The following is a 17,533-nucleotide window of genomic DNA, read 5'->3' on the forward strand; positions in this document are numbered from 1 at the left end:
GCAGTGTCCAGAGATGAATTCTGAGTAGGCATTAAGACAAGCTAAGGCCACCTGTGAGCTGTGGCTGTTCACCTGGGCGAAGGTTGGCACGCAGGTTCCAACAAAACTCTTCTTTGGGAAGGTTGTCCCTCAACTCTGTTGCTTTAAAACGAAACAGAGTGATTCTTTACATATCCCTTGTCAGACAGTTTGCTCATACCCAAACTACTTGGGTTTATAAGGGTGGGGAGACCAGAGAATGGGCACCATTTTGCTATGCATTTCTAGTGTTGGAGAATGTGGGTATGAGTCTCTAGATTTCCAGCTAGGGGCCTTTGTCCTGTTCCTGTTCTCCTGTGAGGCTCAGAAGGCTGGAACATTCTGTGGCGTGAGGAGATAGCCTTGTCTTACATTTTACAAATTTAGGATGAGTCTGGTGATATATTTTGCTTCCAGATGCCTTCTGTTTTTATCATTTAGAGTTTAAAAGTGGTTTCTGTAGTTTTTTACAAGTTCAGATTTTGTTTTTGAATAAGAGGATAGCTAAATCACTCCTTTGTCATTGTACAGGTATAGAGCGTGCTGAGGAAGAACAGAAAATGCAAGTTGCGTGTCACTCATATTAACGTGTTAGTGTTTGCTTGCTCATTTACTTATTCATTTCCTTGAGAGTACTTGTTCATATTGTGTTTCTGTAAATTTGGGACCCAACCGTGTATAAGGATTATAGCTGTCTCTCCACATTACAGGGTCTCCCTAGACCTGATTTTCAAGGTTGAATTCTTCTTAACCTTGGCAGCTTTCTCTACAGTTGGGGATTTTGATGGCTTCCCAGGTTCTCAAGATTGTAGAATACGTTGAGCAGCAATACTGTTTACAAAACCCCACCCAGAGATCCAGCATGTTCATGATATTTGCTTTTGCTTCTGGAATGAAGATAGGTCACCTTGATGAAGACTCGGTACAGAAGTGGTGTTTTACTGTGTGAACAATGTTACAGAATCCTTTCTGTGTAAACCACTGCTAAGATGGAAATAGGAAGTATCAAATTGCTTTTCACATTTGGATTCCAAGGGTGCACTCCATTCATATCTGCCTGTTGTGCCAGGCAGAGTCATTACCACATACAGAGGCCTTGTCAGCCCTCACTCAGCAGCCTTCCACCTTCAGAGGTGGGCTCTGTGAGTGACAATAGATGTTTGTCTAAGTAAGATTGCATGGAGGAGCAATTTACCTGAAAAGTTCAGTAGAGGAATCCCACACATTTACTAGTTACCCTTCCTTGTTTTGAGGAAAAAGCAAATGAATAGTCTGGGTGTGTGTTATAATCTTATACTTTTCTGATGCTTCTATACCTGCTGATTTTTATGGCCCCTTCTTAATTCTCAGCACAGTTGCTGGGATGCTTATCTCACAAGGGATTATCCCAGCCTCAACAAATCCATTGCCTTGATCCCAGATGTCATTAGGAAAGTGGGAGTACCTGTCACACATGCCTGTGTCATCACCCTGAAGAGCCCCCATATCCCTCATTTCTGGGTGCAGGCTTCTCTCCCTACTTGCTGTGTGTGGCTCTCCATTTTCAGTATTAGGAACAGGTTTCTATTTTCATCCTCAAGTACCTCCTTGACTGTAAGGATGAACAAGCTAGAGTTTCATTTGATGCCCGGTCCCTCAAGCTCTTTCTCTGGCTCCTATCTGGTGCCACCAGTGGCTGGGAACATAGGCCACCACTGTAACCAAGGAGATCTGAAAGCTTGGGGGTTCATTCCAGGCCACTTGAGATTGACCCATTCTCTTGGGGCCTTTCATGGTATGCTTTCATAAATCAATAAGCCAAGAACTGCACAAATGTCTCCATCATTTTCTAGAAAAGAAACCTAAGAAGGACAAGCCATCGCGGGACTGGAGGGAGCGGAGGAATGCCATCAGGCTCACCAATGAGCACACTGTGGAGACCCTGGTGGTGGCCGATGCCGACATGGTGCAGTACCACGGGGCAGAGGCTGCACAGAGGTTCATCCTCACTGTCATGAACATGGTGAGTCTATAACAGGGTCTTGCCATGGGTGGATACAGATTTCCTCCTGGAGGGAGGTATGGTACCCTTATCTCCTGAGGCAAGGTGGCAGCTGGTTTGGGACCACAGTCTGTGACCCTGAGAGTAGATACAGTGAATGGAAGAAGGTCAGATTTGGATTCTACCTGCTGTGATGTTTTTAAATGCACATGTTTGCTCAGTGATGGGAATGCTCATGACCACACTTTCAAGATCATACATGGAAGACCTATTGCAACTGACAGTAACATTGAAGGGAGAGTCAGCCCCTTCTCTGATAATGATGAGACAACTTGGAGAAATTGGGATTAGTGGAAAAATAGTTTACCATGTGCCTAAAAAACTTGTAGGAGCTGTGAGAGAGTTATCCAATGAGGATGCCAAGAAAGGGGTCATGAAGCTGGGTCTGTACCCAATTCCTTGAGTGGAGAGATAGAGGGAAACCTTCTTTACAGAGGGGGTGGGTGAGGGAGAGGCGGCCTTCTCAATTATTAGACACCACAGGTTCTTCAAAGGCATCCACACTCCACCCAGCCATCTGCTTTCCCAGAAAGTGTTTTTGAAGGCCTTCAAAAACCTGTAACATTGTGTTCTGTGCTGGGGCAAGGAGTGCAACACACAATCTAGTCCTTCCCTTGGGAGGCTATAGTCTTAGCTGGCAGAGCATCCATTCTACCATAGAGACATCCCCAGGGATCCCCGATGTGCAGGTGGAAGGCTGCTGCTTATGACCATCCTTCAGCATGAAGTTTCCAAATCTTGATTGGAGAAGAAAGAAGGAAGTTCCAGTGGGGTGAGGATGGGTGGAAAGGTCGTGCTGTGGGTCCAACAGGTGCAAAGCTGGGAGGTACACTCGCTCCCTTCAGGGGGAGGTCAGGCGATACAGCTGCAGCAGGGACTGCAGGAGCCTTGAAGGAATGTGGATGGATGCGGACAGTGGAGGCTAGAGGTGAGCAAGAGTTCTGAGGGGTAGGGGCTTTACCCAGGAGACTGGGGCCACCCAAGTGTAGGGGAGCCTCTTATCAACTCAGTGTTTGGAGAAGGAGCCAGAGCAGCTGCATGCTGGGTGGGTTGACGTGAGGAGTGGCAAGTGGAAGATGTGTGTGTGGGAAGAGGGTCTGAACTGATCAGCAGGGCAGGTGGGTGGAGGAAATACAGGCCCAGGTAGGGGAAAGCCTGGTAGCAACAGCGAGTACCAGGAGTAGAAAACCCTAGTCACCTGCTCTTACAGGTAACTGGTGCCTGGACAGATGGTGAAGCTGCTGGTTGAGGAGGAGCAGAACATTTGGACCTTAGGAGGAGTTTCTCAGAGGACAAGCTGAGCTTAGGGAAAGGGATTTGGCCTAGAAGGCTTGGCTAGAATAGGAACTTGGGATGCTTCTTAACCTGACACTGGTTCCTGTCTTAAGAGTAGCCAGCATTGCCCAGATTCAACTGTGCGTAGACACTTTTGGGGTGCAGCGACCCTGGGGGATAGGCAGAAGAACCTAGGAGGAGGTTGTCCCTAAGGAAAGGGGTGATGGGAGCAGAAAACTGATTAACAGTGCCAGATGCAGGTAAAGGGTTTAGGGTATAGTACAGCCGAATGAGACAAAGATTGCTATTTGGGACCACAAGGGCTACTAAACTCTAAAGAAAATAGGCTACTCTAAGGCATTTGGGGCTGGAGCTGGAGCTGGGTGATGATATTTCCCCTTCCCAGAATCTATGCTGTCTTGGGGCCTGGTACAATTATGATCTCTTGGTCTAGGGTTTGTGCAGATCCCTGGCCATCTCAGCATGCATTTGCTCTTCTTTACCTGAGGGGATGGAGCCTGGGTGCTGAGACGGAAGCTAGCTGTGATGAGAAGACTAGGTTAGTGGCTCCCAGCTTGCATGTTGGATGGTAGTAGGGGGTCATGGTCCTTATGAGTGATAAAGTATGCAGGTGGCTCTTGGTTCACATTTAGGTATCATGGATGGCTTGGGAGGGTCCATGGGAAAGGGGGTACCCAGAAGTTAGAAGGACCTGAGGATCCCCCTGCTGGAATCTCTGCTCTGACTATATTATAATTGGGGCTGGAGATCTGGAAGGCTGGAAGACCTGCACAAAGCTCACCAGGCCCGAGTCTCTCTGTGGGGACAAGAGCTCATTTCCAAGAGTCTGAAGGGAGTTCAAGGGCAAGGAAGCTCTGGGCATCTCGGACATGGCCATAACATTAGGCCCCAACCCTTCGCCTTAATTGGCCACAGGGAAATAGGTGTTGATGCTTGTCCCACAGTGGTGAACCTGCCTGTCAAGAGGATGAATTCCTTGTGCCCTGCTGTGTGAGGCTCCCTTCCCCGACTGCTCCTGATGGGCCTCACCTTGCCCATCAGATGTGCCCCTCAGCAGAGTGGTTCTAGTGGTACTCTCACAGCATGATGAATTGCTGGTTATACCCACATGTGTCCTCATGGGGCTGGTAGTTGGGTTTTTTTGTTTTTTTTTTTAATTTTTTTTATTTATTTTTCTTATTTTACATATCAATCCCAGTTCCCTCCCTCTCCCTCAATCCTCTCTCTCTCCCATATTCCCATGCCTCCCCTCCCACCCACTCCTACTTCACATGTAGGGTGATGCTTTCCAGGACGGGTCATCTAAATCTGTCAAGTCATTTGAAGTAGGGACTAGGCCTTCACTCCTGTCTCTAGGTTAAGGGAGTATCCCTCCATGGGGGATGTGCTCCCAAAGTCCTTTCGTGCACCAGGGATACATCCTGGTTCCTCTGTCAGAGATCCCTTAGACTGCCCAGGCCTTCTAACCGAGACTCATGTTCAGGGGGTCTGAGTCAGTCAAATGCTGGATTCCCAGCTATCAATCTAGGGACCCGATAGCTCCTCGTTGTTCAGGTCAGATGTCTCTGTGGGTTTCTGTAGCCTGTTCTTGTCCTCCCTCTCTGCATCTGGAGTCCAGTTTGGCTCAGTGTTTAGCTGTGGGTTTTGCTTCTGTTTCCATCAGCTACTAGATGAGGGCTCCATGATAGTGGATAAGTTAGTCATCAATCTCATTATCAGGAAAGGGCATTTATGGTAGCCTTTCCACTGTTGCTCAGATTGTTAGTTGGGGTCAGTCTTGTAGGTCTCTGTACATTTCTCTAGAGTCAGTTTTCTCTTCAAACGTATAATGGCTTCCTATGCTCTCTCTCTCTCTCTCTCTCTCTCTCTCTCTCTCTCTCTCTCTCTCTCTCGTTCTCCCTCCTCATCTATTCCTCCCCTGACTCAATCTTCCTAGTCCCACGTGCTTTCCTCTCCTCCCCCTCTCTTTCTCCTAGCTACCTCTCCACCCACTGTCCCCCTCCACTCCCAATATGCTCAGGAGATCTTGTCCCTTTCCCCTTCTGTGAGGGACCTTGTATGAATATCTTAGGTTCCTCCTTGAATCCTAGTTCCTCTGGTGGTGTGAATTATAGGCTGGTGATCCTTTGCTCTAGATCTAAAATCCATGAGTACATACTATGTTTCTCTTTTTGTGACTGGGTCACCTCATTCAGGATAGTTTCTTCAAATACTATCCATTTGTCTGTGAATTTCAAGATTCCATTGTTTTGTTTTGTTTTTTTTTCCAACAGAGTAGTATTCCATTGTGTAAATGTGCCACATCTTCTTTATCCATTCTTCAGTTGAGGGGCATCTAGGTTGCCTCCATGTTCTTGCTATTACAAATAATGCTGCTAAGAACATAGTTGAACATATGTCTTTGTTGCACGGATATGGATCATTTGGGTATATGCCTAAGAAGGGGATTGCCAGGTCCTGTGGTAGACTGATTCCCATTTTCCTGAGGAACTGCCATACTGATCTCCAAAATGGCTGTACAAGTTTGCACTCCCACCAGCGGTATAAGAGTGTTCTGTAAGGAGTAAGTTTTTCCACCTGCCACTGGTCTTGTCCTGCCGCTGCACCAGCCCCAATTAACACACAGAGACTGTATTTGATATAATGCTATTGACCAGGTACTAGTGTCTTATCGGCTAGCTCTGTCTTAAGTATTAACCCATTTCTGTTGATCTACGTATTTCCATGTGCTTTCATCTTACTGGAGAGTCGGGCTGGAGTCCTGATCTCTCCAGACTCTCCATCTTGACTCCTCCTTACTACTTCCTCTTTCCTCCTTGTCTCCTAGTCCCTCCTATATTCCTTTCCTATTGGTCCACAGTGCTTTATTCATTAACCAGTATGAGAAACATATTTACAGAATGACATCTCCCATAATCTCCTCTTTTCTGTCTAAATAAAAAGAAGGGTTTTAACCTTAGCATAGCAAAATATATAACAAAACAGTTATTAAATAAGAATCACAGTTGACAATATTTAGTCCATTAATATTTAGCAAGATTTAAGAAAGTATTCCATCATCTATTATATGTTTGTGAGTCTAAAGTCTTACATGTAACTTATCTTTAATCCTAACTAAGGAAAACTATAACCATAACTATCTGTCTTCAACTCCTTCAAAGACCACAGAAGGATAATATGTAAACTCTAGAAATGAAAGAGACAACTCATTGCTTGGTCACACCCAAAGTTCTTCTGTAATCTTCCATCTTCAGTCCATAGGCCATAGTGTGTCTGGCAGACTCTTCAGCAAAGCAGGAAACTTTAAACTGTCTTCTTGTATTGGCAGTTTGTCACTCACTTTTCTCTGTGTCCTGCAGACTGTCTGGCAGACACTTCCATGAAGCAGGAACTCTGTAGCAATGTCCATCTTGAATCAGCAGTCACTTTTCTGTGGGTCCTGCATGTCCAGTTTATACAGTATAAAGTCAAACAGTCCAGACAAGAGCAGTATCTTGTCCAAATGTCTTGCCATATTGGAGGCAAACTCCGTAACATGTTTCTTTAATGTCCGTCCTTCTTTCTGATGCAGGTGGTGTTGCCAGGAGCAGTTATGTCTCACTATCAAGAAAAACCCTAAACCATTTTAAATGCCATATTCTGTAGGTCTTTGAAAGGTTTGAAGAATGCCTATTTATCTCAAATACATCTTCATATATCTAGAAATCCTAACTCATCTAACTATAAGTTTTGACTATTATAGGTTACTATCTAAAATCTGTACCAAATTATACATTACATTTTTAAATGAGCTATATAAACATAATACCTAAACAAGAGGTGAAATATACATATCACAAAATTGATCTTAAATTTGTATCAATAAATGAAAATCCATTCCAAAACAAAGTATTAATATCTATACCATAATCCCCTTTTTACCTTTAAAAAGAGATTGGTTGTTGTCATTAACCATTTATAACCAACCCCAATTTAAATGAAAACAAACATTTATAAACAAATATCTGGGAATTTGGGTGTCGTTCTTTCCAAACTACTTCCTGCTGGTAAAGGGCGCTGTCATGGGGGAATCCTAAGAAGACGCAGAAATCCTGGTTGTGGTCTGCAAGGCTGCCTTGTTCAAGCTGTTTTGAATGTTGGATCACCAGGAACGCTGTTTCAGGGGGTCTGGCTTGATCAAACCATGTTAGTCTGGAAGGAATCCACAGCTTTTCATTTTCTGTGGAAATAAAAATAGAAATCCTTTTCCCCAGTAACTTGTCCTTAGACTTAAATTTTGAAGTCAAAGCATTTTTAAAATATACAAATTGGATTGATCCAGCAGCATTTAACAGTTGTTATTTCCTCAGCAGTCAAAAGATACAAAGATAACAGAACAGTATATAGCATCCACACTCTTTTTTTTTTTTGTGTGTGTGTGTGATTCTCATCTTTTTAATTACTGTTTCTTTTACTTTTTATTGTTTCATTTTTTGAGACAGGGTTTCTCTGTGTAACTTTTATCTGTCCTGGAATTCATACCAGGTTTACTTTATAATCACAGAGATCTGCTTGCCTCTGGCTCCCTAGTGCTGGGATTAAAGGCGTGTGCCACCACACCAACTCCTCTCTGTCTTTTTAAAACCATTTTATTCTTTTTTTCCCCCAAGCCTATGTATATTTTTAAAAACACTGTAAACCTTTAGAGGTTTTTCTTAATATGAATCTTAATATGAATCTTTATTGTAAATCTTTATCTTTTTCTTGCCATGAGTCTTTTATCTGGTAAACAACAACAGTGCTAAAATGAAAGTCATAGCTGTGTTAGCCGCAGTCTTAATCCAAGATGGCGCTGGCTATTTTACCTCCAGCACTGAGAGCTGTGGTCACTGTGTTGGTCTACACTGCCATTCAGCAGCATGTTGCTGGCTTAGAGATGTGGTCACTACCATTGCCAGCTCTAGTACACACCAATAAATTGTTAGCAGAGTTTCGTAAAAGCCATGCAGTTTTTTGCCTCTTATGCTGAGTCAGGAAATCTTTGCTTGTCTCACAGAAAACAGAGTTCAACCGAGAAAAATGCTGTTAGTAAGAAGCCTTGCTTGTCTTTGTTCTTTTGTTTCTAAAACCCCTTTTAAAGCTTTTGTTAAATTTTAAGTGGAAGTTCTTATTAGCCATGTAAGCGCCATACATAAGGAGTAAGGTTTTTCCTCTCCACACTGGTCTTGTCCTGCCGCGTCAGCCCCAATTAACACACTGAGACTCTGTATTTGATATAATGCTGTTGACCAGGTACTAGTTTCCTATCGGCTAGCTCTGTCTTAAGTATTAACCCATTTCTGTTAATCTACGTATTTCCACGTGCTTTCATCTTACCGGAGAGTCAGGCTGGCATCCTGCTCTCTCCAGACACTCCATCTTGACTCCTCCTTACTACTTCCTCTCTCCTCCTTGTCTCCTAGCCCCGCCTATCTTGCTTTCCTACTGAACAATAGTGCTTTATTCATTAACCAGTATGAGAAACATATTTACAGAATAACATCTCCCATCAGTGTTCCCCTTTCTCCACATCCTCTCCAACATAAGTTGTCATTCTAATTTTAGCCATTCTGGCAAGAGTAAGATGGTATCTCGGATTTGTTTTGATTTGCATTTCCTGGATAGCTAAGGATGTTGAGCACTTTCTTAAGTATCTTTCAGCCTCTATTGAGAATTCTCTCTTCAGTTCTGTACCCCATTTTTAAATAGGGTTATTTGGTGTTTTGTTGACTAGTTTCTTGAGTTCTTTGTATATTTTGGAGATCAGCCCTCTGTCAGATGTAGGATCAATGAAGATCTTTTGCCAGTTTGTGGGCTGCAGTTTGGTCTTGTCAACTGTGTCCTTTGTGTTACAGAAGCTTCTCTGTTTGAGGAGGTCCCATTTATTAATTGTCGATCTCAGTGTCTGTGCTACTGGAGTTATGTTCATGAAGCAGTCTCCTCTACCAGTTTGTTCAAGGGTACCTCCCACTTTCTCGTCTAAGAGGTTCATTGTGGCTGGATTTATGTTGAGGTCTTTGATACATTTGGACTTGAGTTTTGTGCATGGCGATAGACATGTGTCTATCTGCAATCTCCTACACACCATCGTCCAGTTGTGCCAGCACCATTTGTTGAAGATGTTATTCTCCTCCCATTGTATAGTTTTAGCTGGTTTGTCAGAAATCAGGTGATCATAGGTGTGTGGGTTAATATCGGGATTTTTGATTCGATTCCATTGGTCTACCTGTCTATTTTTGTGCCAATACCAGGCTGTTTTCAGAACTATAGCTCTGTAGTAGAGCTTAAAGTCAGTGATGGTGATGCCTTCTGAATTTCCTTCATTTTACAGGGTTGTTTTGGCTATCCTGGGTCTTTTGTTTTTCTATATAAAGTTAATTACTATCCTTTCAAGGTCAGTGAAGAATTGTGCTGGGATTTTAATGGGGATTGCATTGAATCTGTAGATTGCTTTTGACAAGATTGCCATTTTTACTATGTTTATCCTACCTATCCAAGAGCATGGGAGATCTTTCCATTTTCTGGTATTTTCTTTAATTTTTTTCTTTAAAGACAAAAAGTTCTTGCTATATAGGTTTTTCATAGGTCTTTCACTTGTTTGGTAAGTGTTACCCCAAGATACTTTGTGTTGTTTGTGGCTATGGTAAAGGGTGATGTTGCTCTGATTTCTTTCTCAGCTGCTTTGTGGTTTGTATATAGTAGGACTACTGATTTTTTTTTTTTTGAGTTTATCTTGTATCCTGCTAGTTTGCTGAAAGTGTTTATCAGCTGTAGGAGTTCCCTGGTAGAGTTTATTGGGTCGCTTATGTGAACTATCATGTCATCTGCAAATAGTGAAAATTTTACTTCTTCCTTTCCAAATATGTATCGCCTTGATCTCCTTTTGTTGTCTTATTCCTTTAGTTAGAACTTCAAGTTTATATGGTTGATCACATTGATAGATTTTTGTATGTTGAACCATCCCTGCAACCCAGGGATGAGGCCTACTTGGTCTTGGTGAATGATTTCTCTGATGTGTTCTTGGATTTAATTTGCCAGTATTTAATTGAGTATTTTTGCATCAATGTTCATGAGGGATATTGGTCTGTAGTTATCTTTCTTAGTTGTATCTTTGTGTGGTTTGGGTACCAAGGTAATTGTGGCCTCGTAAAAAGAGTGGTAATGAACCTTCTGCTTCTATTGTGTGGAACAATTTGAGGAGTATTGGTATTAGTTCTTCCTTGAATTTCTGATAGAATTCTGCACTGAAGCCATCTGGCCCTGGGCTTTTTTTGGTTGGAAGGCTTTCGATGACTGCTGCTATTTCATTTGGGTTTATAGGTCTATATAAGTTGTGTATTTTTTCTTGATTTAATTTTCGTAAGTGATATCTATCCAGAAATTTGTTCATTTCCTTTGAATTTTCAAACTTTTTGGAGTACAGGTTTTCAAAGTGTGACCTGAAAATTGTCTGGATTTCCTAAGTGTCCAATGTTATGTCCCCTTTTCGTTTCTGATTTTGTTAATTTGCATGTTCTCTGTCTGCTTTTTTTTGGTTAGTTTAGGTAAAGGTTTGTCTATCTTGTTGATTTTCTCAAAAAAAAAAAAAAACAACTCTTTGTTGCATTGATTTTTTTTTTTTTTTTTTTGGTATTGTTTTCATGGTTTCTACTTTATTGATTTCAGCCCTCAAATTGTTTATTTCCTGGCATCTAGTCCTCCAGGGTGAGTTTGCTTCTTTATGTTCTAAGGCTTTATGTTGTGCTGTTAATTCTCTAATGAGGCTATCCTCAATGAACTTCCCTTGTAACACTGCTTTCAAGGTGTCCCATAAGTTCGGGTATGCTGTGTCCTCATTCTCATTGAATTTTAGGAATTCCTTAGTTTCTGTTTTTATTTCTTCTTTGACCCAGGTATGGTGCAATTGAATATTGTTCAGTTTCCATGAATTTGTAGGGTTTCTGCGATTGGTGTTATTTTTGAATTCCAACTTTAAATCATGGTGGTCTGATAAGATACAGGGGACTATTCCAATTTTTTTTGTATCTGTTCAAGTTTGTTATGTTGCCTAGTATGTGGTTGATTTTAGAGAAGGTTCCATGAGGAGCAGAGAAGGTATATTGTTTTGTGTTTGAATGGAATGTTCTATAGATGTCTGTTAAACCCAATTGAGACATAAGTTCTGTTAGTTCTTTTGTTTCATTGTTAAGTTTGACTGGTGGTCCTGTCTAGCAGTGAGAGTGGGGTGTTGAAGTCTCTCACTATGAGTGTGTGAGGTTTTATGTGAGCTTTGAGTTTTAGTAGCATTTCTTTTACAAATGTAGGTGCCTTTGTATTTGGGGCATAGATGTTCTGAATTGAGATTTTGTTCTGTTGGATTTCTCCTGTGATGAATACAAAATGACTGTCGTCTTCATCTCTTTTGGTTGATTGTGGTTTGAAGTCTAACCTGTTAGATATTAGGATAGCCACACCTGCTTGCTTCTTGAGTCCATTTAATTGGAAGATCTTTTCCCAGCCCTTTACTCTGAGGTAATGTCTATCTTTGAAGCTTAGATGTGTTTCTTGTATACAGCAGAAGGATGGATTCTGTCTTCATATCCATTCTGTTAGCCTGTGTCTTTTTATAGGCAAGTTAAGACTATTAATGTTGAGGGAAAGTAAGAATCATTGATTGTTAATGCTTGTTGGTTTTAGATTTGTTGTTGGGGGTGGTATTGTGAATATATTTGCCCTGCTTTACCCTTGGGTTCTGGCATAGTTAACTTCCTTGGGTTGGAATTTTCCTTCCAAAACTTTCTGTAGGGCTGGATTTGTGGATATATATTGTGAAAAATCTGGCTTTGTCATTAAATATCTTGTTTTCTCTATTTATAGTGATTGAGAGTTTTGTTGGGTATAGTAGTCTGGGCTGGCATCCATGGAGTCTTAGTACTTGTAGAACATCTATCCAGGACTTTCTGGCCTTGAGAGTTTCCATGGAGAATTCAGGTGTAATTTTGATAAGTCTGCCTTTATATGTTACCTGGCCTTTTTCCTTCACTGCTCTTAATATTCTTTCTTTATTCTGTATGTTAGATGTTTTGATTATTATGTGTCAAGGGGTCCTTTTTCTTTGGTCCAGTCTATTTGGTGTTTGGTATGCTTCTTGTACTTTCATGGGCATATCCTTCTTAAGATTGGGGAAGTTTTCTTCAATGATTTTCTTGAATATGTTTTTGTCACCTTTGAGCTGGGCTTCTTTGCCTTCTTCTATGCCTATTATTCTTAGGTTTGGCCTTTTCACAGTGTCCCATATTTCCTGGATGTTTTGTGTTAAGGATTTGTTGGATTTAATATTTTCTTTGGTCAATGACTCTATTTCCTCTAGTTTATCTTCAGCGCCTGAGATTCTCTTTTCCATCTCTTGTATTTTGTTGGTTATGCTTGAATCTGTAGTTCCTGATTGTTTGCCCAGTTTTTCTATTTCCAGCATTCCCTCAGTTTGTGTTTTCTTTATTGCCTCTATTTCAGGTTTCATGTCTTGAACTGTTTGAGTTGTTTCCTTCAACTTGTTTTTGTTTGCTTTAAAGTTGAGATAGATGAAGAATAATAACGTCAGGTGGGTAAGGAGGTGAGAGGCTCTACATCTGGGAGGAATGGGGTAGGGGGAAACGTGAACAAAATATATTTTATGAAAAGAATTAAAAAATATGAAAATTGAGGAGAATAAAGAAAGAATATTAAGAGCAGTGACTCAGCGTTCTATTAAACAGTAGGGCCTTATCATCAGATTGTAGAGAGTAACCAGTGCCTCAGTGATAGCTGTGATGTTTGGGAGTTTCCACAGGGCCCCTTTGAGCAACAGCTCAACAAGATATACTCTGTTCCTGGGACTGAAGGTTTTTCTTGGTGGCATAAGATGTCTAGCTGGGGTATAGTCTCCTCTGTTGTTTGTAGGCTATAATTAGGTTCCTTTAATATATGTATATACCTTAGGAATCTTCCATAGTAGTAGGTTTCCATATGGTTTTTAAAATGCTCTTTAGTATTGATTGTCCTTCCTAGCATTCTCTCCCTTACCTTTGTTTCCCATTCCCCACCTCCATTTAATTCTCCTATTTTTCCCTATATTCTATTTCCTTGGGAAATCCTTTTCTTCTGCCAGTTACCTTACTAGATAACTAACCTCTGTAGTAATTCAGGTTGTAGCACACATTTTGGAAGCTTAACAGCTAGCATCAACATATAAGAAAGCATACAATATTTGTCTTTTGGGGTCTGGGTTATCTAACTCAGGATGATTTTTTTTTCTTTCTAGCTCTATCCACTTACCTGCAAAGATCGTAATTTTGTTTTCTTCTTAAGAGCTGAGTACTATTCCATTGTGTACCACAATGACACATTTTAATTATCCATTCATCAGTTGAAAGATATCTAGGCTGTTTCCAATTTCTGGTTATTATAAATAGATCAGCAATGAACATGGATGAGCAGGTGTCTCTGTAATAGGATGTAGAGTCCTAGGTACGTACCCAGGAGTGGTATAACTGCATCTTAAGGAAGATGTTTATTACCATATTTTTGAGGAACAGCCACACAGATTTTCATAGTGGCATACCCACGAGCAACGGATGAGTGTTCTCTCTCTCCAAATCCTCCCCAGTTTTTGACTGGCTATAATATGAAATCTCAGAGTAGTTTTAATTTGTACTTCCCTGATGACTAAGGATGTTGAATATTTCTTTGTTTTCCTCAGTCACTTATGTTTCATATTTTTGAGAACTCTGATTAGTTCTATACCTCACTTTTAAACTGAGTTATTTCCTTAATGTTCAGTTTTTTTTCAGTTGTTTATATGATCTAGATACTAATGCTTTATCAGATGTATAATTGGTTAAGGTCTTTCCCTATTTTATAGGGTGCTACTTTACCTGAATGGTGGTGTCCTTTACTGTACAGAAGATTTCAACTTTATGACGACTCATTTATTAGTTGTTGATCTTTGTGCTATTGATATCCCGTGTCTGGTTCGGAAATCCTTTCTTGTGCTCTTGGGTTCCAGCTTATTTCCCATGTTCTTTTGTTTCAGATTTAGGGGATCTGGTTTTAAGTTGAGGTCTGTGATCTATTTGAAGTTGAAATGCAGGATGATAGATATGAATCTATTTGCTTCTACATTCAGCCATCCAGTTTGACCAGCACCATTTATTAAAGATGCTGTCTTTTCTCTGGCATTATGGGCTTTTTGTTTGTTTGCTTGTTTTTGCTTCTTTGTTAAAATCATGTATCTGTAGGTGTGTGGAGTTATATCTTTAATTCAAAGGTCAATTTGTCTGTTCTTATGCCAGTACCATGTTGATTTTATTACAATAGCTCTGTAGTACAACCTGAAATCTAGGATGGTGATATCTCCAAAGGTTCTTTTGTTATTTAGGATTGCTTTAGTTATCCTGGGTATGTTTCCATATGAAGTTGAAGGTCATCTTTCAAATTTTTGTATAGAATTAGGTTGGAACTTTTATGGGGATTGCATTGAATTTGTAAGTTGATTTTGGTAGGACAGCTTCTTTTACAATATCAGTCCTACCAATTCTACCAATGAACATAGGGGATCTTTTCATCTTTTGGTGATTTCTCTAATTTCCTTCAGCGTCTTAAAGTTTTTATTATACAAGTCTTTCACTTGCTTGATTAGAGTTATCTCAAACACACACACACACACACACACAACACACACACACACACACACACACACACACACACACACACACACACTGAGGCTATTGTGAAAAGTACCATTTCCATGATTTATTTCTTAATATGTTTGTTGTTTGTGTACAGAAAGGCTACTGATTTTTGTGAGTTAATTTTGGATCCAGCTACTTTTGCTGAAAGTGTTTTTCAGCTATGAGCTTCCCAGTGGAATTGTTGGGGTCACTTATGTATACTATCTTACCATCTGCAAATAAAGACACTTTGACTTTTCCCTTCCTTTTTATATCACCTTGAGTACCTATGGAGAGAATGGACATCTTTATCTTGTTCCCAATTTTAGGAGAAGTGTTTTGGGCCCTCTTCATTTAGATTATATTGGCTGTGAGCTTGCTATAAATTACCTTTATTTGGCATGGGTAGGAGAGATTTAACATCCTACCTTAACCCCCTACCCCTCACCTCCACTCATCAACTCCTGAGGCAGGTTGGGGAGCTGGCTCTGAGGCCATAAAAAACAGGAGATCTGTCTACCCACTAGCAGCAACCATCTGGAGAGCGGTCCTTGCACCTCGCCTGAGCAGCACAATAGAGCCAACCCTGTTGGCAGAGGTGTGGATGAGTTAAAAGTTGTGAGCATGGGAGAGCTGTCTGTCCTGTGGTGGTGTGAGTTGGGGAGAGATGCAGCCCCTTACCCCTCTCCCCTCACTGCCTACAACAGATAAACAAATTGACCCTCCCCCTTACTAGCTGCAGCATTAAGGAAAGTGGACCCTGTCCCTCACCTGGGTAGCGTAGTAGAGCTGACCTTGTTGGCAGAAGTGTGGTTGATCCAGCCCTGAAGTTATGAGCATGGGAGAGATTTCCCTGTTACTAATCTGTCATGTGGTGGCATGGGTAGGGGAGGGATGCCTCCACCCCTGCCTGGCAATGCCTGAGGCAGGTTGGGGAGCTGGCCCTGAGGTCATAAGGGCAATAGAGTTATTGATTGCTCCCGTACCTCACCTGAATAACACAATAGAGCTGGCAGTGAAGGTGTTGGTGTGGGAGAACCAACCTTGAGGATAGGAGCTGGAAAACTGGCCCCACCCCTTGCTCACAGCGCCAAGGGATGAACTACCCTGGGCAATGCTAAACCTGCAACAACCTAGGCCCAGAACCAGGGTTAAGTGTTGCTCCACCACAACATCCACCCCATCTGTGTTCAGCTGGATCACAGGGTGGGCGTTAGGGGGAAAGTCAGTCCTTTGGACCAGGGCTGTAGCATCTCTATGACACTGGGCAGCAACAGGATGTCCAGAGTCCAGTGAAGATCTAGTGTGAATGGTGTAGCAGAGACCAGAGACCATGAACCAGACCATTGATTCTTTGCAATGAACGCCTGCACGTAAAGATGTATGGATAAAGGGATTTACCATGTAGCTCACTGTGTCACACTGCAGCTCCCATGACGAGATTCTCCCTTTCTCCCTCCCCTCTTTCTTCTCTTAAATTTTATTTTGTTTTATTCCGGGGAGACAGGGAGATGGGTGGGATTGGGAGGCATGATATGAAAGATACTAAGAATAAATAAAAAGAAAGTTAAAAAGTTCATAAATCAGGAATCTTTCTGTAACATATAAAATGATAAGCTGCCTTTATTGTGTTGTATTTCCCTTATATTCCCAGTCTCTCCAGGACTTTTATCATGAAGGGTGCTCTATTTTGTCGAAGGCCTTTTCAAAATCTAATGAGATGATCATATGAATTTTGTCTTTCAATTTGTTTATGTTGTGAATTACATTTATTGATTTATATGTGTTGGATCATCCCTGAATCTCTGGGATGAAGCCAACTTGATCATGGCAGGAGATCTTCTTGATGTGTTTTGGATTTAGTTCCCAAATATTTTACTGAGAATCTTTGCATCTATTTTCATAAGGGATATTGGTGTATAATTTTCTTTTTTTTTTTTTTTTTTTTTTTTTTTTTTGGTTTGGCCTTTGTGTGGCTTTGGTATCAGGAAAATAGAAGCTTTGTAAAAAGAATTAGAAAAACATATTCTTTCAGTTTTTATTTTGCAGAGTAATTTTAAGAGCATTGGCATTAGTTTTTCTTTGAAGGTCTGGTAGAATTCTGTGCTAAATCCCTCTGGCCCTGGCCTTTTTCTGCTTGGGGACTTTTAATTACTGATTCTGTCTCCTTGTGGATCAAAGATCTGTTTTAGTTGATTATTTGATCTTGCTTTGGCTTTCTGTGCTTTGACCTGGGATTTTCTCCTCCCTCTCTGGCCATAGGTTTGGTCTTTCCATAGTATTTCAGATTTTCTAGATGTTTTATGCCTGAACTTATGTTTTGTAATCTGTTGGTGAGACTTTCCTCCAAAGTTTTGAAGTTTTGAGGTTTTTATTTCCAGTTTTCTTTCAATTTGGGTTTTCTTTATTTATTCTCTCTGTCTCTCTCTCTGTGTGTCTCTCTCTGTCTCTCTAGTAAGTTCTCCTTGAAACA

The 17,533-nt window shown here is 41.1% G+C and overlaps 1 protein-coding gene across 1 annotated transcript in view; it reads left to right on the forward strand.

Annotated features, from left to right (window-relative positions):
• Adamts17 (ADAM metallopeptidase with thrombospondin type 1 motif 17) overlaps positions 1–17,533 on the forward strand; it is a 289,908-nt gene that overhangs the window by 29,358 nt on the left and 243,017 nt on the right. The window contains exon 2 of the mRNA XM_051206509.1: positions 1,851–2,020. Coding sequence (XP_051062466.1) covers positions 1,851–2,020 — 170 coding nt within the window. The remainder of the gene's footprint in view (positions 1–1,850; positions 2,021–17,533) is intronic.

This window comes from Phodopus roborovskii, unplaced genomic scaffold, assembly GCF_943737965.1.
Source record: "Phodopus roborovskii unplaced genomic scaffold, PHOROB, whole genome shotgun sequence".
In the NCBI taxonomy this organism is placed as follows: domain Eukaryota; kingdom Metazoa; phylum Chordata; class Mammalia; order Rodentia; family Cricetidae; genus Phodopus; species Phodopus roborovskii.